This window comes from Nymphaea colorata, chromosome 6 (assembly GCF_008831285.2).
Source record: "Nymphaea colorata isolate Beijing-Zhang1983 chromosome 6, ASM883128v2, whole genome shotgun sequence".
NCBI classification, from domain to species: Eukaryota; Viridiplantae; Streptophyta; class Magnoliopsida; order Nymphaeales; family Nymphaeaceae; genus Nymphaea; species Nymphaea colorata.
In genome coordinates, this window is record NC_045143.1 from 16638409 (window position 1) to 16658287 (window position 19879).

Below are 19879 nucleotides of genomic sequence, written 5' to 3' on the forward strand. Positions count from 1 at the left end.
TCCAAATTCGTGTCTGTCTTTAAGGATTTACACTTCTAAGACGAATTGATCAAAATTTATACATTTAACTCTAAGCATTTGCTGTATATGCGCTTAGGGACTTAGGGTTTCCACCTCAAGGTATTAACACTTAAAGATAAATAATCATACTTATAACAGGTTAAATTAATGAGGCGAGGTCTCGCTTCCCAAGAAAGAAAAAGCCTTATTTTATAAAGCTGCTCCAGACCTCTTATTATTTTCATTAACAAATAAACAGATGCACCCACCTTTAATACTGTTATTCGTGTTCACATGTGATGCTGAAAAGCTGAAGTCTGAGCACCACTTAGCGCAAGTTGGTGTAGATGGGGCTTTCTGCATATTTTATTAATTGGAGCTGAGCTTAGTGATTTCCATGAAATATCAAATCAAGGCAGGAAGACTGGGAATGAGCTGGATCTGCTAAGGGTGTCATTTTCTTCGTTTTTCTGGATTCTATATGATAATTAGATGTCCCGTGTTTGACCAGTTCATATGAATGATATTTAGAGTTGAATCAAGACTTTTGAATTTAGAGAGAAACTTGAAGACTATAGCGAGTCAAGTCTCAGCCTGCCATCATCTTGTTTGAACCTGTTCACAGAAATTATTCTTGTAAGCTTCGTTTGTAACTAAAGATTAAAAAACGGTGGGGCATGCGATCACATTATACCTTCAAAGTTTCAAAAACAAAATATTTGGCAGCGTGTTCCATATAGCAACAATATAATTTCTTGGAACATCCATGGAGTTCGTCCGTCTGACACAAGTCCAAGTTAAATCGAAATCCAACTAAAATCTTAATCTGATTGCATCTCAAACTCTTTTATCAACTGCCAATCACAATTTGGCTTAATAAAATGTTTAATCTAATCACAAATCCAAGATCCAAACTCACAACAAGAGGTTTAAATCGGACTTAGTCCATGCATACCGAAAATTCCAAAAGTGAATTAGCTAGGATTGACTATCAGTTGTGCACTTCAACAAGCCAACTAACTCGGACAAATCTAATGAAAATAAAATAAATTGCTGAGATCGAAATCAAGAGCCTTTAGTGGATCCCAACCATCTTGCTTGGCATAAGAGTAAGGTTTAGATGCGAAGTTAGAGAATTGGTCTTCAGTTTCAGCACGCATGTGAAGATGCTCTTTAGGACGAAACTACGTTTTTTTAATGAAAAGGTGAGGCTGGCTTGCGAGGATTACACCCTTATGGTTTACTTCGGATTTAAAATCAAGGGATCATTTGATGTGGCAAAAGATCCTCCATGGTTTATCAAACTAACAATCTCAGTTCGGACATGATCCTCAAATTGAAATTCTTATTTTACCATTGAAAGAAGGTCGGATTTGAGATTGGAAGAAAGAAGGTTTGATTTTATGTCTGCGATTTTCAAATCTTTATGATATAGATCAGGGAGGAATATCTTGACACCCTCTATATTTCTCCCTTACCATATCGTCACCCCGTCAGAAACCACTCACTTTCAACACTTTTATGGCCAATCTCCAAGGAATAAGGAAAACATAATCAGTTTGAATTCGGAGACAGCTATTCAAAATCTTAGCAAAACAGCTGATAAAGACCAATTGAAGTGGAGGGTTTCTTCAAACAACAAGGAGTTGAGGGATTAAGTTGGACAGAATTGACCTGGTGGTAGAGACATGAAAACACTTGTTTATTTCATATTTTTTACCTTAGCTTCATGGAGCAATATGCTACTGCTGCTGAAACCTGGAACAATCAAAATCTTAGATCAAAACTACCCAATCCATGTAGAAATATTGCTTCAAACTCTCTGCACTCGGACACGAGATGCTCAAGAGTATATCTCTTAGTAACATAGTGTTCTTCATAATGCTGGACATCCTATTATCATAATGAATGAACAAAAAAATGAGTTCTTTGAAGCATCCCCACAGTGGAACCTCCCAAGGAGCGTGAACTGCCCTTCTAACCCTTCTCAAGGGATTCCATCCACAAACTCAAAGTTTATGGCTGACTGATATTGCCCATCTTCATTTAGCTATTGTATTCATTTTTCTCGTTGCTGGTCATATGTATAAAATTAACTTCAAGATTGGACACAGTATGACAGATCTTATAGAGACACACATTCCTCTAGGGAGTTGATTGGGGTGCGAGCATAAAGGCCTTTATGACACAATCAATAACTAGATTCATTCTCGGGGTTCCTCAAGACAGGAGCTATATATATATATATATTTATTCTTGTTTCCTTCCGTGTTATGCATTCTTATTAATGTAACAACGCCCTTGACAATCAAAGAAGTACCATTTTCTATGCTTTCACTCCTATTGATTGTTTAACATATTTCTAATTAGAAGGGATGACTACTGGTGAGGCTTCCGGTTGTTCATTTATGGCTGTCTATGCAATCAGCTAATGGGTCCCATCGCTGCTTCACCGCAACTTAAAACGTCATTGTCTTTGTGATAAGAGCAAGTCCCAGCTCCTTGCTCTCGTCGTTGTATCTCACGCCATCACTTCACGAGTTCACGTCCCAATACCTTGTCCCTTTGCCTCCGTCGTTATAGTTCCTTTTCGCGTTAGTAATTAGGGAGGAAGACTCCAGCTGCTAAGAAGAAGTTGCTCGCATTTATTCTGCCACTTTTACTCCACCAACCGATAATTATTTCTCCAACCACAAGTCGTTCATTTATTTTTTTTTTTCTTAGTGGGATCCGTATCCCATTGAGTTTATATGCTTTCTGAACCGTAAGTAGACCCAGGTCGGTTTAGATGAGATAATTTCCGACTCCAAACTCATTTAGGGGGTGTTTGATTGATTGAGATTTTAGATATTGCAAACAGGTAGTTCAAGCTCTTTTTTTGGTATCAAACTTGAGTCTTCCATGGATCATTAGACAGACGATGTTTGATAAAAAGAATTTTGTGTTATTGAAATACACGTTTTAAGAACACTATGTTCTTGTTTTAAGAAAATATAAATTTCTTATATCCAACAATTCAACGTCATGCATAATTACAGAAAATATTCTTGAAACATATGTCAAATGCCCTCTTATTATAGGTCAACAGAAGGCATTCTTTAATCAAGGAAACCATTTAAGGACCGCTCTTTTGATTTCAACCAGATATTGGACTATATGTGAGACTTAACTCTGGATCCAATGTCCAATCCCATGTCCTTTGCTCCTTCAAATCACTGCCATCAAACATCCAATTGAACGGAATCGATCGACATTGAAATTTCAACGTGGCCAAAAGGGGGAACATCGCCTGAATCTCTGCGTACAATCATAGTAGGCGTCGGGGTTAGCTGGAGGCGAACACGTCATGGAGCGATGGGAGCCGTCGGATGTGTCTTGCGGCCGAGACGATCGACGGTGAGATATGTCGTTTCCATTTCGAAGGCCAACAGACGGACAGGCCCCCACTCCTCACGAGATGATAGCGGGTGGGGATGTGAGTGCGACTATAAAAGAGATCGGGGGGGCGGACTTTCGCTAGACCCCTGGAGATCCGCCGAGTGGACTCGTCGTGTGGGGGTGGAAAGAGAGCGTGTACTCGAGCCTCCTCATTAGAGAGAGAGAGAGCGAATCCGGCGGAGCCCTAGCTGCTGGAGTTCCTGTGTGGTTCCAGGGATCGATCCTAAGAGGAACTCTCACCGTTAGATCCCTAGATCCAAAGTCGGATTCTGACCGGATCTCTCTCTCTGTTGCTCCTTAAATCAGCTGCGGATCTCTTGGCGACGCTCCCGGCCGGAAAATATGGGGTTCGCTTCCTTCTTCGGACGAGTTCTATTCTCAAGCGTGTTCATCCTGTCCGCGTGGCAGATGTGAGCGCCTCTCTCTCTTTCGCTCTCTCTCGTCATCGACAAAACTAGATCTGTTTTTTCTTTTCGCTTTTGCTGTTTTATGGATGTTACTTATCGTTTTTTAAGTTCTCATTTGGGAACCTTGAAACTTGTCATTTTGATTCGAGAAAGATAGAGCTTGTGCTAAGTAGCTTTCTGCCTCGTTAGGTAACGTGTCCGTTAGTGTGATGTGGGAAAATGACATCTTTTTTTTTTTTTTTCCTTTTACGAAAATTGTTATTTGTAACTTTTCTTGTTTTAGCAGTTTGATTTGGGAGAAATATTCTCTTCTTTCGTGATAGGAGTTGGTTAATGTGCTCAGTTGGTGGTGCTTCGTATCGTCACGGTCTCATCGTGATCCGGAACTCTCGTTTAGATTTTTGGAACTATTGTTTTCTGCTTCCTTTGTACTTTGTGAAGAATATGCTGCCTTGGCCTTGTGCTTGTCCATTGACAAGTTCTCTCTGAGATTTAGTGCTTGTGCTAGTTGTTAAAGAGAGAAGTGTTTCTTCGAATGGAAGTATGATAAGGCGCGCTTCTCCAACCGACGGCTGAAAAACCGTGCTTCTTATCTTCTCTGGAGGTCTCTGTCTTTTGCCAATTGCCTTGGATAGAGTTCTATTCTCAAGTAAGAAATAATTCAAAACATATGTCCTGTAAGAACATGTGGAATCAAGTACGGGTGGCTTGAGATAGGAGTTTTACATGTATTAATAGGAAATTTCGTTTATTGGTAATGAATATTTAAAATATGTTATATTTTAGGCTTCTAGCAACATACAGAGGGCCAGAGGCTATTGGGTCTAGCTTGTGGCCTTGATGAAGATGTTTGCGATGAAGAGCGTAATCTCTGGAAAATCGGATGTTTGGATTGGTTTTGGTTAATGCCGAATAGACAAAAGGACCTTCATCCTGTTTATGTTCCAGGCAATGTTAGTGCTCCAAAATCTAAAACGCTAATAGTTTCAATGTGGTGATTCATTTATACATCGTCGATATCATAAAAAGAAAGTTTCAATGGCAGAGAGGAACATGGCTGGTCTGTTTTTTCTTCACATCATAACATATTATCCTTAAATGTTATTTTACGTTTTTGGTATCACCAATGTCTTTCTATAGCTTTCTATTTTTACTCTCTTCCAGTGTCTTGTTTGGTAGAAGGATAAACTAGATTTCCCTCCTACAAGTATTATTATTCTTTCCTTTTCATTTTTTTTATCATTTTGCAAAACTTGTTACATTTATTTTTCTTTTGTGTTTTTTATAGGATGGCGTTAGATACAAAGTTTTAACCAAACATTGATGATGCCGTTTACAAAGATTTAATTGAAGATTAAATTTCCAATCAATGGACGTTATTACAAATATTGCTGCTAGTCAAACCTTTGTCAACAGTTGAACATGCAGGCTTCACAGGGTATAAGAAGGCAGCTTATGCTACCTGTTCTTCTTTCTGGTTCTGCTATTTTAGTTCATTATTCACAACATGCAATCAACCACCACAAAGTCCCAAACCTTTCCTTTCTAGCAGATAGATGCATGTGCATGAAACAAGTGCACCAAGTGCATGCCCAGATGATTGTCTCTGGTCGTATTCAAGATAACTATGCAGCTAGCAGGATCATGGTTTTTTGTGCCCTCTCGGATAAAGGGGATCTCAATTACGCTTTAAGACTTTTCCATCATACCTTTGAGCCTAACACCTTCATGTGGAATACCATCATTAGGGCACATGCATTAAGCCCTACCCCACATAATGCCATTCTATTGTATAAGCAGATGAAGATGGAAGGCATCATGCCTGGCAAACACACATTCCCTTTCCTTCTCAAGGCTTGTACCAAGGCAGTTGCTCTGTCTTCTGGCCAACAAGTCCATGCCCATGTTCTGCAAAGTGGATTTGAGTTTGATGTCCATGTAGCCAATGCTTTACTGCACATGTATGCTTGTTGTGGTGGCTTAGAGTGTGCCCGTCGGTTGTTTGACAATATACTGATGAAAAATGTAATTATGTGGACTACTATGATTAGTGGGTATGCTCAAAACTGTTGCTCAGAGAGTGCTTTAAGTTTGTTCAATGAAATGGTCGAGGCTGGGGTTAAACCGAATGAAGCGACCCTTTGTTCAGTGCTCTCTTCTTGTGCCAAATTGGGAAACTTGGAGATTGGGGAACATATCCATGCCTACATAGAGAGGGAGAGAATACAAATTGGGGTGATTTTAGGCACTGCTCTCATTGACATGTATGCAAAGAATGGTAGGATTGAAATAGCAAGCAAGTTGTTCAGTGACATGCCTGAGAGAAATAGTGCCACCTGGAATGCCTTTATCTGTGGAATGGCCATGCATGGGCATGCTGAAAAATCACTCCATCTCTACTCAGAAATGCAGAAGGAAGATGCATCATTGCCTAATGATATTACCTTTGTTGGAGTTTTATCTGCCTGTTGTCATGCTGGGTTGATTGATGTGGGCCAAGAGATCTTCAACTCAATGTATAGGGTCTATGATATTAGGCCTAAACTTGAACACTACGGATGCATGGTTGATCTTTTGGGTCGGGCAGGAAGGTTGAGGGAGGCAGAGGAGCTTATTGGGAAAATGGATATGAGACCTGATGTGGTGGTTTTGGGAGCATTATTAGGAGCTTGCAAAATGTATGGTAACATTGAAATTGCTGAAAGAGTTGTGAAGCAAATGCTCGAGCTGGAACCTGACAATCATGGAGTTTATGTGGTTCTGTCCAACATTTATGCAGAGGTTGGAAAGTGGGAGGATGTCATGAGGTTGAGAAAGATTATGAAAGCCGAAGGATTAAAAAAGCTGCCAGGCTTTAGCTTGGTTGGCGAATAAGCAGATTATGTTCGCCGATTTCATGAATTTCAACATTTAAGAATACCAGGTATCGTTGTTCTAGATTGTTAAGTTTCTACAATTATAAATATTTACTACTTTTGTTTATAAATGTAAGGTAATGGAGTTACAGTCTTACAGAGAGATGCTGCAATGGTGTCGGCTCTGAATTTCAAGGCCAGTATTATGGTCTTTCCATATGGAATAATAACGTAGTGAATTGATGCCACAAAAAAGTATATATATAAAGCTAAGATAGTTTAAAAATTCTCTATCTCTCTCTCTCACCCCCCTCCCCCTATGCATGTGCTACTCAACTTAAGATTCTGAGTCTATAGACTTTAAAGGATATTTTCTATTCAATAACAGTAAAACCATTGAAGGGTTGTCTTAGAACTCTTGCTATCACAAAGGTTCTAGTGGAATATCTTTCACAATCCCGGTGATTATCTCTGTGCTCTTACTGTGACAAAGTTGTTTACTTGTGTCTCATATGTTATTGTTAACTAGTTGATGATGATAGATTTGCCGTGTTCTTTTTAAGGGGCCATGATATTTTGAATTTATGATTGACGGTTAGAGGTCATCGAGTCCCATTAATATAAAGACTGAATATGGAAATCCAAATGTATGCAACCTAGATGAGTCAATTTTTTGCCTTACCATGGTTAGAAAAGTCACTTGCAGAACTTATAATAATGATCCCAGGTGGGAACTTGGAACTGAATGTCTTTGAGAGTCAGAGTTGAGATGGAGGGGATAATGGAAATGGGAGTGGATTTATTAATAGCATCTTTCATGGATGTTGAGAAAAAATGAAACGTCCAAAGACTCCAAACCATAGGCACAAATATCGCGATGTTTTTCAAAATATCACAATATTAATGGAACAAAGAAAAAAACAAAAAAAAGGAAAAATATTGTGATATTTCAAATTTGGTAAGCACTTTGAACGATTTGTCTGACTTAAATGAGTTAAGTGACCTTCAGTATCAAGAACCATTCAATGAAAATTGTAATGACCACCCATTCCCTTCTTTCAGAAAGCACGCACTCGCAAAGCGAAATCATGTACAAAGTAACTTAAAAAATCAATTTATCATGATTTTGACGCAGATTTTTTGTTTATATTTTAGTTCGTTTTCTGTTTTTATTTTTTCAACTTTTGTTTCATTGTTTTATACTTTTATTTCATCTTGTTTTAGGTATTTAATGTGACCTCCTAATGCAATACAATACTTATTAGTTTTTCATTTCTTGTATTTTTATCTATTTTGATTTTTTATGTTTTTAAAAAACTCTGACATTTCTAAAAAAAAACAACTTTTTCAAAAAATATCCGAGAGAAACCTTGCTGATAAAAACCCGAGAACGATATTTGTAGCTATGGTCCAAACAGCCCTGAAGATAAATGTTGAAGGTTATTTTCAAAAGAAGCTTTATTAACTATGCATTTTTTCTGTAAAGTACATATGCCATATTTTCTGGGTTCTTCTAATATCTAATGCTTTTATTAGAAACTCTGTTGTATCAAGATTTTTTACTGTTAATGGCTTAAATTTTGAAAATGGATTCCCTTTAGTCTTTAGAAGGATGAACCATCTCGTTGGTAATTTAGTTGACTATCTTTCCTAAGACATTGTTGATGCTCCAAGCTCTGGCAAATTTCCATTCTGCAACGTATATGAATATTGGATGACCATTGACCCGGGCGCATTACTTCTAGAAGTGTTATTTTCTTATGCTTGTGTTTACTTTTACCTGTCTTAATGCAGCACATTGAAAATTTTAGTTGATTAACCATCTCTGTGCCATTTATATTGGTAGCATCATAAGGGATCAGGTCCTATGGTACATATGACCTGGATATGTTATAATGAATTGATAAAATGGCACTAACTAAACCATTATGTTTGTTCTTGTCCCTTTGTAACTTCTCATCTTCATGTTGTGGGTTAATTATGGGAAGCAATCATGCACAAAAAGAGCTGTTGTGTCCTAATCCTAAGTCACACAGATACTTGTACGGGCATGGATACTGGTATGGACATAACAATTTTAAAAGTTTTGGACATGGGATATGGCAATGTATATCTACATATATGTATATATGTGTGCAGACTTCCACAAAAAATATGCATAATTCCACAAGAAATATGGAAAACACCATAAAAAATATGCAAAAATCCAAAATTCGACAAAAAATTCCAAAGTTCACAATACCCTGCAGAATTTCATAATGAATACCCAAAAATAAAAAATGCCATGTCCAAGTGTGTTGCTATATCCGTTTCAATGTGTCAACACAGGTACGACTGCCTCCCAGCCGTGTCTGTTCTACCTGGGTTGTGTCTTACTCATTTAATGATCTGCTTCCTGGGACTATTAGTTCCTGAGATGCGGGCTTCTTACCTATGTTATTAAGTGGAAAAATAATCTTTAGCTTTTCAAGCTTCATATGCCCTCTCAGGATTTATCCGGTATCTTTTGTTTCAGGCTGAATGAATTTGGTACTGATGGTGGGCCAGCAGTCAAGCAATTCTCACCAAAGTACAACCTGTTTAAGGGCCATGTTACTAATTCTCTTGGAGTTCAACTGCCACCAGTTGAGGTAACGAGTCTGCTTCAAAAGCATCCTGAATGCTTAAGTATGTTCTTAATTTGATCAAAATTTCCATTTGTTGCAGATTAAACATCTAGTTGCAGCAGCTATTGCTTTGAAAGGAGTTGGCGGCATTCTCTTTATCTTTGGCAGCTCCTTCGGAGCCTCTCTTCTGGTAGGAATTTCTTGTATAATTCTTTTTCACAACCACTTGAATTTGATGCTTGCAAGCACATCTTCTTGTTGGTTTCAGTATAGAATTCTAACCTGCATGTATGCACTTCCTTTTAAGTAGCTGTGTGTTGGAAGTCTATTCCTTGTAATATAGCTAATTTAATAAAGTATGTTGGTCTGATATTTTGGATTTTGAAAGCAAATTTGTATTCTTGGGGGCACCTGCACCTTCCTTAGCTAAATGGAATAGGGTCTCTTTCTATTAGTGTCAGACAAGTTAATTTTCTCAACATGTTTGATTTCGAAATTTGTGGATATGGAAATAATTTCTGTCCATGAACAACACACACACACCCCCCTGCAGCCTGCAGGAGACATGTATGTGCTTGCTTGCTTGCAATATTTTTTTGCTTCTCTAACGTGTGATATTGTGCATATTGTTCCATGTTTTCTAGCTTATGCCTTCAGTTCCTATAATGAATCATTATTACCCTCTGATGCTGCAGCTTATTTATTTGGCTATTGCGACGCCCATTCTTCATGACTTTTACAACTACGACATTGAGAAGCCCCAATTCATGCCTGCATTTTCTGAATTTGTTCAGGTAAGGTTTAGTGTCAATGATCTTGTCCCTAGTACCAAACGAGTCTCTGATTCTCAGCCCTGAATGCTCATCAACTTTTTACATTTCATCTATTCCCTATATGCAGAACTTAGCTCTGTTCGGTGCACTGGTATTCTTCCTTGGGATGAAGAACTCTTTCCCGAAGAAGCCCAAGAAGAAGGTAGTCAAGACAAAGACCAACTAAGTGGGTATGGGCGGTTTCTACACTTCTTTTTGTAACGCTTTAGGTGAGATTTGTCACAAGGGTTTGAATTAGGAAAGCGTGTCGGTTTCTCTTTCCAGATGAACATTTTTTGTTTACCTTTCGAAATTAGTTGGCAGGAGGAACTGTGCCCCTTCTATGTGATGTACTATTCTTGAGATTTTGTCATTAAATTGTTATTTTCGTATAAGGTTTGTGTTTATTCTTTCGATCGTTGTTGGTGACAGACTTGTGAAGTTTCCTTCGTAGTGCCACAATGGTAGCGAGAACCCGCCATACTTTGCTTTAATCGTGACCTAAACGTCGGCTTTCAATGGAGTAAATTCGAGGAACTTCTAGGAAATCGATAGTCAGGCAGGATTTGACGTGAGACCCTAATTATTGAAGTCTGATTGGCCTGGCCGTTGAAGCAATCGAGTAATTTGAGCGTCTTTACTGTTCTCTTTAGGGGCATTTAATGAGGAAAACATATTTTAAGAACAATATGCTTTTAATACAGGCAGGGTGCGGTTATGTCTAGTGTTTTATGGGACATGGTTTTATTATATTCACTATTTGATTATTTGATTTAGAAACCGTAACTAGAATCCCAATAATAGAATGCGTTTTCTATTCAAATGAAGCATTAATTTGGCATCTACAGCTTATCTTACAGTGGCTTCATTGAAGAATATGAAATAAGGCAAAAGATTACGTCTCATTAAGGTAAGTCAGCCGGGGGGGAGGGGTGTTCTCTTATACCAAGGGTAGCATCAGTTCTGATGTCCAATTGTCCTTACCACTTACCACCAAATGGGTAAGGCGGCAGGCAATTATAAAATATAAACATAGTTCTGCGCCGTTGGCGGAGCCACACATGTGGCCAGGCATGGGCAGTTGTCCACATCAGCCCCCACAATATTTATCTATTATTTTCATTTCACATGGTGCCCTCAACTATTTGTTCATTTGTATTGGTGGCCCTGTATGAGAATGTACCAACTAGTGTCCCTCAGCCTAAAATTTCTAGCTCTGCTACCGGTCCTATGTTTAGTGGTAGTCATGAAAGCTAGTTGTGGCTGCATTAAAATTTAGTATCTTAATTAACTTGTTCTCTTCCCTTGGCCAATATAGAGCATGGCTGTGGCCTTGACAATTTCTGCACCTTTTGCAGCCAGGCTGTGGCTATGAGCTTGTCATGAGATAAAGTATGCTTATCCTTCCCAGCCATTCATCAATTTAAGTGGCAAATGCATGTGAGACCGACCCCGCAAGCGCACACGATGGTTCTACTTAATCAAACTGTTATCTTAACATCCTCATCCAACAAGAAGTCTCAAAAGTGGGAACAGCTATAATAAGTCGTTTTTGAACAAGTAACATCTCCACATAATTAAAGAGATGATGATGTGATGATATTCAGGATGAGGATGATTACAAAGGAATTAGTGTAGCTGCCGATGAAGATCATGGATTATCTACGACATGTCCAAATGAAGAAAAAAGGGTAACACATCGCAGTTACCAAATGCAATCAAAGTTATCGAGATAATATATCAGGCCGTGCGAACAAGATATCAAACCATGATTTTACTATATTTATGTCACCAAAATAGCAGCAATCCAAGGGAGGGGGAAGCCATTATTCAAATAATTTTGAAATAAATTTATTAATAACGGCCCCATATGCCATGGGTAAGCAAATGCTCCACGTTAAATTCTTTTCTTTTCTTTTATTTTTTTAAACGTGATAGTATAGTAGAGTTCGCTGAAGAAGATTTATGCCCCAATAAATCCTCTGGAGTCTGGATGACCGAAAAGGTTGCCAACTTCTTCACCCAAGAAAAGACTCGATCCAATTCTAAACAAGATGTCAATGGCAAATTGAGACTCAACAAATTGTGGTCTAGTTTGAGGGGAGATAAAAGAGATGATGTGTGACGCCATTGAGGATGGAAATGATCCTAACATGCGATCATGGATGATCCAAAACATACCCAAATGAATAAAAAAGGTAACACATGGCAGTTACCAAATGCAATGAAATATCAAAACACGATATCAAGCCATGTGATAATATCATAGTACTGCATTTATCTCACAAAAATGGCAGTAATTCTAGGCAACAGAGGGAGCCATTATTCAAATAATTTTGAAATAGATTCTGATCAAATAAATCCTCTTGTAACTGCTCCATAATTTGGGAAATAATTATTGTTTATCTTTGTAATCAAAGTCTATATGTATAGCACTGTCGGTTCAAGGCCGATGGTGTGGGTAAACAAATACTCCATGTTAAAAGAACGTGCTTTGTTTATTTGTGTTTTTCAACACATAAAACTAAGCATAACCCCTTAAATGATGGCGTGAGATCACGTGGAACCAAACGCACATGAGCTTCAAGTGTAGTCCCAAGTGTGATTTTGATAAAAAATTAGAAATTTCATTTTCAAGCTTACTTTGAACATATAAATTTGAAAATAAATCAAATGTAATGTAGGTGCCGTTTCGATAAAAAAAAAAGGAAATTTTACTTTTCATGCCTATTTTTTGCCAATACTTGGAAAATAAAATTAGAAAATATAAAATGCCAGCTGCAATTTTTTTTATATTACTTTAAGTGGCACATTAGAAATCGAGAAAAGTGAAGAAGTGTAAGAACGTACTTGATGAAGGATAATATTGAGAAAAGAACGTAAATTCTACTTTTTAGGTTAATGGAGAGTTACTTCAGGCCTTCATTTCGCAGCTTTCATGAAAAGTGTGACCTTTTCTAAAAAGATCCTTAAAAAAAAAAAAAAAACCCTCAAATGTTAGGGCAGCATCTTCCCGCTAGATCCACTCTCATGAAATCCGTAGGTTTCCGGAGAGGAGGATGACAATGATTGAGGATCCGAATCTACAGCTTGGCGTTTCCTATTAAATCGATTGTAAGATCAGTTTACAAAGTTAAACTACACATAAAATATGCTAACATATGTTAAGAGCTGTCTTGTTTTGATTGTAATATAAGTTGCCTCTGACATATGAGCTAATTGTTTATGTGTAGAAAGAAACCTGTAGCTACCAGAGACCTCATATATTAGTTTTGATGGGAAAATAAAAACCAACCTCTTTCTTTAAGTATCCCATAGAGAGAGAGAAAGATAAACCAATGAGTTCTTAAAATGTTAGAAATGAACCGACGACATATCTGAATTAGTGCGTGCCTTTGCTTGTTAATTGCCTATTGGGCTGATCATGAAACATGGCCAAGAAAGACGTGCTAACATTCAAATATCTTTTCGCTCTACAGAAGATAAAAATTGGAAAGCGACGTTAAATAGAGCTAGAAATATGAAGACAAGGAAATGGTAATCACTCAGGTTTGAGCATCTACTTTGCAAGATTTTGGTGATAAAAGTCCGGTACTTGCTTCAACTCATGAGTGTTCATGTCTTCATATCTTCCGCACACGAGTGTAAATGTAGTAACAAACAAAGTTCAGTAGTATCCACGTTTAAATCTGGTGGCTTCCTGCTTTCATTTTGTGATACACGTTTCCTCAGTTGAGAGTTTTAAAATCTGCCAACAGTTTCTTATATACGTTGGTAACCTTAATGTATTGAAAGAAATGATGTATATTATGAGATCCTACAACGAACACGATCTGTATGAAAATTCAAAAAATGCTGTCAAGGTGGGAAACTTGGTATCCTATTGCTTGCCTCAATAATGAAAAGTTAAAGGCTTCGAGTTTTCTCGATCCCAAAAGCATGAACTCAAGCAAGTCCAGAAAAGCTCTACACCACAAGGTGCTACAACGAAGTTGAAACCGATGAAGTGTCTTAAATTTTGCTCCCCATCTGATCTTTGCATGAGTCTTTCTTGTCAAACTATCAAAGGCATTGAAACATTTTGCAAAGACAACCAAATCTTAGTCATCTGGGCAAGCGTATCCAGCACAAACCGTTGTTTCTTGAAGCCCAAAAACCCAACATGAAGAGGTGAAATGGGACTTCCAAAGTGAATCGAACGAGAAAACTTCCAGAGGCTGAAAAAGAAAGTGGACAAGTGCTGGAAAGAAGGGGAATTCATTATTCCTATAATGGAGGAGGCAGTTAAAAGAATGAAATGTGTTACTTGATTTATGGACTTCAGTAGGCAATTATTGGCCCGTGGTCGAGCCACATGTGGGCTTATGGGGGCAGTTGCCCATACGGGTCCAGCAAAATTTGTTCTGTTGTGTATTGGGCCCCTCACCATTTGCTTACTTAATTATTGGTGCTTCTGTTGAGAGGCTAAAAATCTAGCTACTTCCCATTAATACTCCTCAACTAAAACAATTCTGGCTCTGCCACTAAAAAGACTATAACAAAGCTAGCAATTAAGCTAACGAACCTTGTTTAATACCGCAAGCTTATTACTTAGATCCACGCCCTTCATAGTAAAAATACTTTAAGAAAGCACTTATTTTACGAGCTGAAGGTAATATTTGTTACAGAGAAGAGACTCTTTAGATGAAGATCCGGACGCAGACCCAGGTAAATAGGAAGAATTGCTGGGCGTTGGCTCATGGTTGTTTGTGCTTTACCTTGGCGGGCGGTGGGGTGCGCGGACTCGACCCGTTCGGTTAAATAGTGGAAGGCAACGGGTTTGAGATCCGCCCAAACGCGGCCGTTTAAATTCCACGGCCTGCCGACAACGGCACTCTGCTTTGGATCGCGCTCTCCCGAGTCCCGAGTCGATCGACGAGCCCTCGCTCCGCGGGAGGAAGGAGAAAAGCGCGGGGAAAAGCGTCTCGGTCCCCGGCCTTCCCTCCCTCGACGATTCCTACGCCGTGATCGCTGCGGAGACCTCGTTTCCCGGCTCGGATCTATCGTTTTGTCGGTAAGCATCCTACCGTTGGCAGTCTAGCATCCGTTTCGGTGAATGTCTAGCCGTTTTTGCGAGTTTCCGGCTGGAATCTGCCTTCTAATCGTCGTCATTTTCATTTTCTTTGTCTCTTCCGCTGAATTTGTGGTTTTCTTTTCGTCTTTGTTCGCAATGTGGTTCTGTACTTCCAGATCTGTATTCTTTTCTTTCATCTTTTTTCGTCGGTGTTTGTGGAACCTTAGGACTAACTTCTCCAAATCCCCTGGCTCTTTTTTTTTTTCATCTTTTCTCCGAGCTGCTGGTTCTTTTTCAGAACTTCGTGCAGATCTCGCCGCTAATAATCTTAATTTAATTTTCTGGTCTATTTTTCGCGATATCTTAATTTTCATTTGCTTTTATAGCCCTTTCATAATGTCATCCTGGCCAATTTTAGAGGTTCTAATTCACGATTATGCTGCTCTTTGTTCATTTCTGACGGTGCGTCTATTTACAGTGATTCATTTCGAGCGAAGTGAGAGGAAACCGTTTTTTTCTTTTTTTCCGCTCTTTTTTTTTTGGTGCGTCCTTTCGCCTCTTATGGATTTCGGCTTTTCACCTATGCTGGAGCTCTATTTTCCCTGGGTTGTGTTTTTGCAGATTCCGGTGAACCACCATCTGGCTTTCTGTGCTTTTCGCTCAAATGCTAATATCCATGGGACCATCTTTGTGTTTTCCGCTTCTAATTGTACATCAGCCAGCTACATTTTGCACCACAAACATTGAAAGTTAATTCTGTGATTGCTGTATTTGCCCTTTTTAACCATTTCCTCAGATCCAGGTGGAAGCCTCTTTCTCCCTTTCTCTCTCTGTCTCGCGTAAGTAAGTCGCCGGCGCACCTAAGACTTTTTCGCAGTTGTGACATGGTTATTTAATTTTGGTATGGTGCATTATGTCATTTGCTTCCCCAACGTGAATGGTGCACCTATGCGTAAAGTTCTTGGTTTGTTGGCAGCATTAAAGCGGCTGAGTCTTTCACAATGTACTCAATCTATTATTTTCCTTTTTCATTTTCTTGGACTGTCGTGCTCTCCATGTTAATATAAATCTTTTCTTTCTTATTTGACGAGAACAGCCTATTCCTTTCCTTATAGGGCATTTCATCATTCTTTGGAGACTTTTACTAATTTCCCCGTGTTGCGTCTTACTAGCAGCTGTTAATTTTGGTGTTTTTCGTTGGTTGAATGATATCTTCAATATCTCTAATCGGGCATATATTTTGAGAAATTAGACTGTTACTCCATTGGACTTACTTTATGGGCCTTGCAGCGTCTAAGTTATCTAGAAAATAAACTTCGGAAGCTTTCTTTTCTCCTTTTTATTTGCTTTTCATTGTTTGTATCCTTTTATATAGAGCTTCTTCCGTTTCAATGAAGTCGCGCCGTTTCTTCTGCTCGCCCCTTTTTCAGCTGCCCTTGACACCTACTTTTGTTCTTTCAGTCTTTTCTCCAACATTTGGCGAGAATATGCTGTTTAAGTCCACCTATGGTAGTTTTCTGAGTGTTCCATGTAATATACTCCTGCGAGAAGCGACTTAAATTCCGTGTTTGAATTCTATTTAGTTTTAACTGAAACTTTATACCTTACAACCGTTGCATGATTGCCTTCCTGACCTAAATCTTACATATCTTTCAATTTTGATCTGCTTGGTGTAGAATCGAGCGTTTGTTGCACGTAGAAGCAGAATATCACCATGAAGGCCCTTATTCTCGTAGGAGGTTTTGGAACTCGTCTACGCCCACTTACTCTAAGTTTTCCTAAGCCTCTTGTGGATTTTGCGAATAAGCCTATGATTCTTCATCAGGTACACTGCCAATCTCATAATTTTCTGGGTCATCGGCTCTTTTTTTCTTGATTCCTTCTCCCGAATTGGTACTCCTTAACTTGATGAAATTGTCGCTGAATATGCTTACAGATCGAGGCTCTTAAAGCAGTTGGAGTAACTGAAGTTGTATTAGCCATCAACTACCAGCCGGAGGTAAGAAGAATATTCCCTATTCTTTTCTCCCTTCTTTTATACATCATACGCTTGTTTGGCTAGTATACTTAAATGCTAGAGAAGTACTGTATTCCAGGTAATGCTGAACTTCTTGAAAGATTTTGAATCAAAGCTCGGGATGAAGATCACTTGTTCACGGGAGACTGAACCACTAGGTACCGCTGGCCCGTTGGCCTTAGCCAGGGAAAAGCTGATTGATGAGTCTGGCGAGCCATTCTTCGTCCTCAACAGCGATGTTATCTGTGAGTATCCACTGAAAGAAATGATTGAATTCCACAAATCACATGGTGGCGAGGCATCCATTATGGTCACCAAGGTACCCTTGTATCTAGGCTGTTTTAGCTCATTGCCACTCGCATCGCATGTCATCTCTGCTCCTTTTCCTGCTCCTCTGCTTTTTCCGATATTTTTCCTTCTCTTGAATATGCAGAAAAATGAAATGTTTACACTGACCTGAAAAATCTTTTGAACAGACTTCATGGTTCTGTCCATTGCTATGATGTTTCGGAAACTGTACATCGAGTATTCAAATTTTTCCACTAATTGACTGAAACCAAAAAACGACTCTCTTGATCAGGTTGATGAGCCGTCCAAATATGGAGTTGTAGTACTTGACGATCAAACAGGGAAAGTAGAGAAGTTTGTGGAGAAGCCGAAACTTTTCGTTGGCAACAAGATCAATGCTGGAATCTACCTGCTCAACCCATCGGTGTTAGATCGTATTCAGTTGAGACCCACCTCGATTGAGAAAGAAGTATTCCCTAAGATTGCAGCGGAGAAGAAGCTGTATGCCATGGTCTTACCAGGCTTCTGGATGGACATCGGGCAGCCAAAAGATTATATCACAGGCCTGAGGCTTTACCTGGACTCCCTTCGTAAGAAATCCTCTTCTAAACTTGCCTTTGGCTCGCACATTGTTGGAAACGTTTTAGTTGATGAGACTGCACGCATCGGGGAAGGTTGTCTGATTGGCCCCGACGTGGCCATCGGACCCGGCTGCGTGGTCGAATCTGGTGTAAGGCTTTCCCGCTGCACCGTGATGAGTGGTGCTCGGGTCAAGCAGCATGCTTGTGTTTCCAGCAGCATAGTCGGCTGGCATTCAACCGTTGGCCAGTGGGCACGCATCGAGAACATGACCATATTGGGAGAGGATGTGCATGTCTCTGATGAGATCTACAGCAATGGAGGTGTAGTCCTCCCGCACAAGGAGATCAAATCAAACATTCTGAAGCCGGAGATCGTGATGTAGATTGATGGGCTGATTGGTTGGTGCCATGCCTGGCTGGAATAATGAAGACAGCTTAACCGGAGATGAAAGCTTTCTTGATTACAGTCGTTCACTCACTTCCGGTAGATTACCTACCTTTTTCCTTCATTTGTAAACTAGCAGTATTTATGGTTAGATGAGAGAGAGAATGAGATACTTTTTGTTGGATGTAAATAAGGTAGTGGGTTTTCTTTTCTTGTTGAACATAATGATGTTGCTGGTTCTTTCAATTTCTTGTGTGTTTATGGCGATCAATCCAGTAAGTTTTTCCTTTTCAATTTGCCACATTGAGATTTATTTTTGTATGTTAATATGAGCCACTCTGTTTGAAAAGGAAATCTGTATTGGAAGAGGACCTCAGTTTAATGTTTTATTTTAAGATATGCAAACCGCAAATTACATCCGCAGGTGATGATGATTACGAATGATTCCTTGCAACACATAGGCTTGTTAAAGGCCTCCAGGACATCTATTACATGACTGCGTATGTGGAGAGAGGGGGAAAGAGAGAGGAGCGGGAGCAATCATTTTATAGCATTCTAACAGTTTAGGTAAAGTTCAAAAGGGAGGATATGAATGCATAAAATACGTTACTTAGAATATGAAGGCAAAGGTTGATGTTCTGACAGTAATTTGGTTCACCCTTTTCAATATTGTGGTTATAGATTTTGGGTTGCCCTCTCTCCTAGCCAAGCCACTTTGTGAAATTCTTAAACTGATTCTGGTTCCAACAACAGGAAGATCCGGATTTTACATATAGTCAGGTCAGATCCTTATTGGATCTTGAATTCAGATTTCTGTTCAGTCTCCCAAACGGTAAACTCAGCGTTAATCTGATTGTGATTTGGGGTTGGTAACCGGAATCACCGACGGGTTGGTGGATGATGCCAGAATATTCTTCACACCATCATTTGGTTGTATTATTAAGGCAAGCAACAACCCTTTTCTTGTGGGGCACTACGCCAACCATCTTTTTCATAAACAGCATGGGCTTCTACACCTCAGGTGGAGATGCCAGCAATAGTGTGACTGGTGTGGGCTACTGTCCACGCCAACCATTAAATCTTTTATTGTGATTGAGCTGAACCTAGATTCAGCCACATGTGGTGTCCACAGCAAACCGTAGATAAGTGCTCTGCAACCACTTACTAAGTCAGAAACCGTGCCCCTCAACTAAAATTTTCTGGCACCACCACTGAAAGGTACCCTTTTCTTGTTAAGATTATTCCTACCAAAAAGAATGTAAACGTACATGCCAAAGTGTTCCTTCAAGCTTCTTCTATGGTTTTCTGATTCAGCCACCACATCTGATCGGGTCCTTCCCTAGTTAAGAATCATCTTTCGCTTGGGTGTGCCTCATATTTGTTTGTAATGCTGTAGAACAATGCCTTTAAACCTTGACTTCACGTGTTGTAGAGACA

At 39.3% G+C, this 19879-nt stretch overlaps 2 protein-coding genes across 5 annotated transcripts; both read left to right on the forward strand.

The window, feature by feature from the left end:
* The first annotated feature begins 3503 nt into the window (after window positions 1-3503).
* LOC116256200 (uncharacterized) lies at window positions 3504-10532 on the forward strand. 2 transcript variants are annotated; one of them, XM_031632485.2, is made up of 5 exons: window positions 3504-3848; window positions 9216-9330; window positions 9407-9496; window positions 10002-10100; window positions 10207-10532. In XM_031632485.2, the coding sequence occupies exons 1-5, from the start codon at window positions 3781-3783 to the stop codon at window positions 10303-10305; spliced, it is 471 nt and encodes a 156-aa protein (XP_031488345.1). In that variant the 5' UTR covers window positions 3504-3780; the 3' UTR covers window positions 10306-10532. The 2 variants fall into 2 exon arrangements, 1 of the variants encoding a protein (XP_031488345.1); XR_004173074.2 differs by lacking the exons at window positions 3504-3848; window positions 10002-10100; window positions 10207-10532 and adding an exon at window positions 3855-6768 and having other exon boundaries at window positions 9407-9429.
* Window positions 10533-14956: 4424 nt separating this feature from the next.
* On the forward strand, window positions 14957-18736 carry LOC116256494 (mannose-1-phosphate guanylyltransferase 1). Of its 3 annotated transcripts, XM_050078418.1 has the most exons (6): window positions 14957-15171; window positions 15793-16010; window positions 16848-16996; window positions 17108-17170; window positions 17268-17507; window positions 17769-18736. In XM_050078418.1, exons 3-6 carry the CDS (start codon window positions 16886-16888, stop codon window positions 18438-18440), a joined length of 1086 nt encoding a protein of 361 aa, XP_049934375.1. In that variant the 5' UTR covers window positions 14957-15171; window positions 15793-16010; window positions 16848-16885; the 3' UTR covers window positions 18441-18736. The 3 variants fall into 3 exon arrangements, with proteins under 3 accessions (XP_049934375.1, XP_031488734.1, XP_031488735.1); XM_031632874.2 differs by lacking the exon at window positions 15793-16010 and having other exon boundaries at window positions 14959-15171; XM_031632875.2 differs by lacking the exons at window positions 14957-15171; window positions 15793-16010 and adding an exon at window positions 16061-16701.
* Window positions 18737-19879: the final 1143 nt, after the last annotated feature.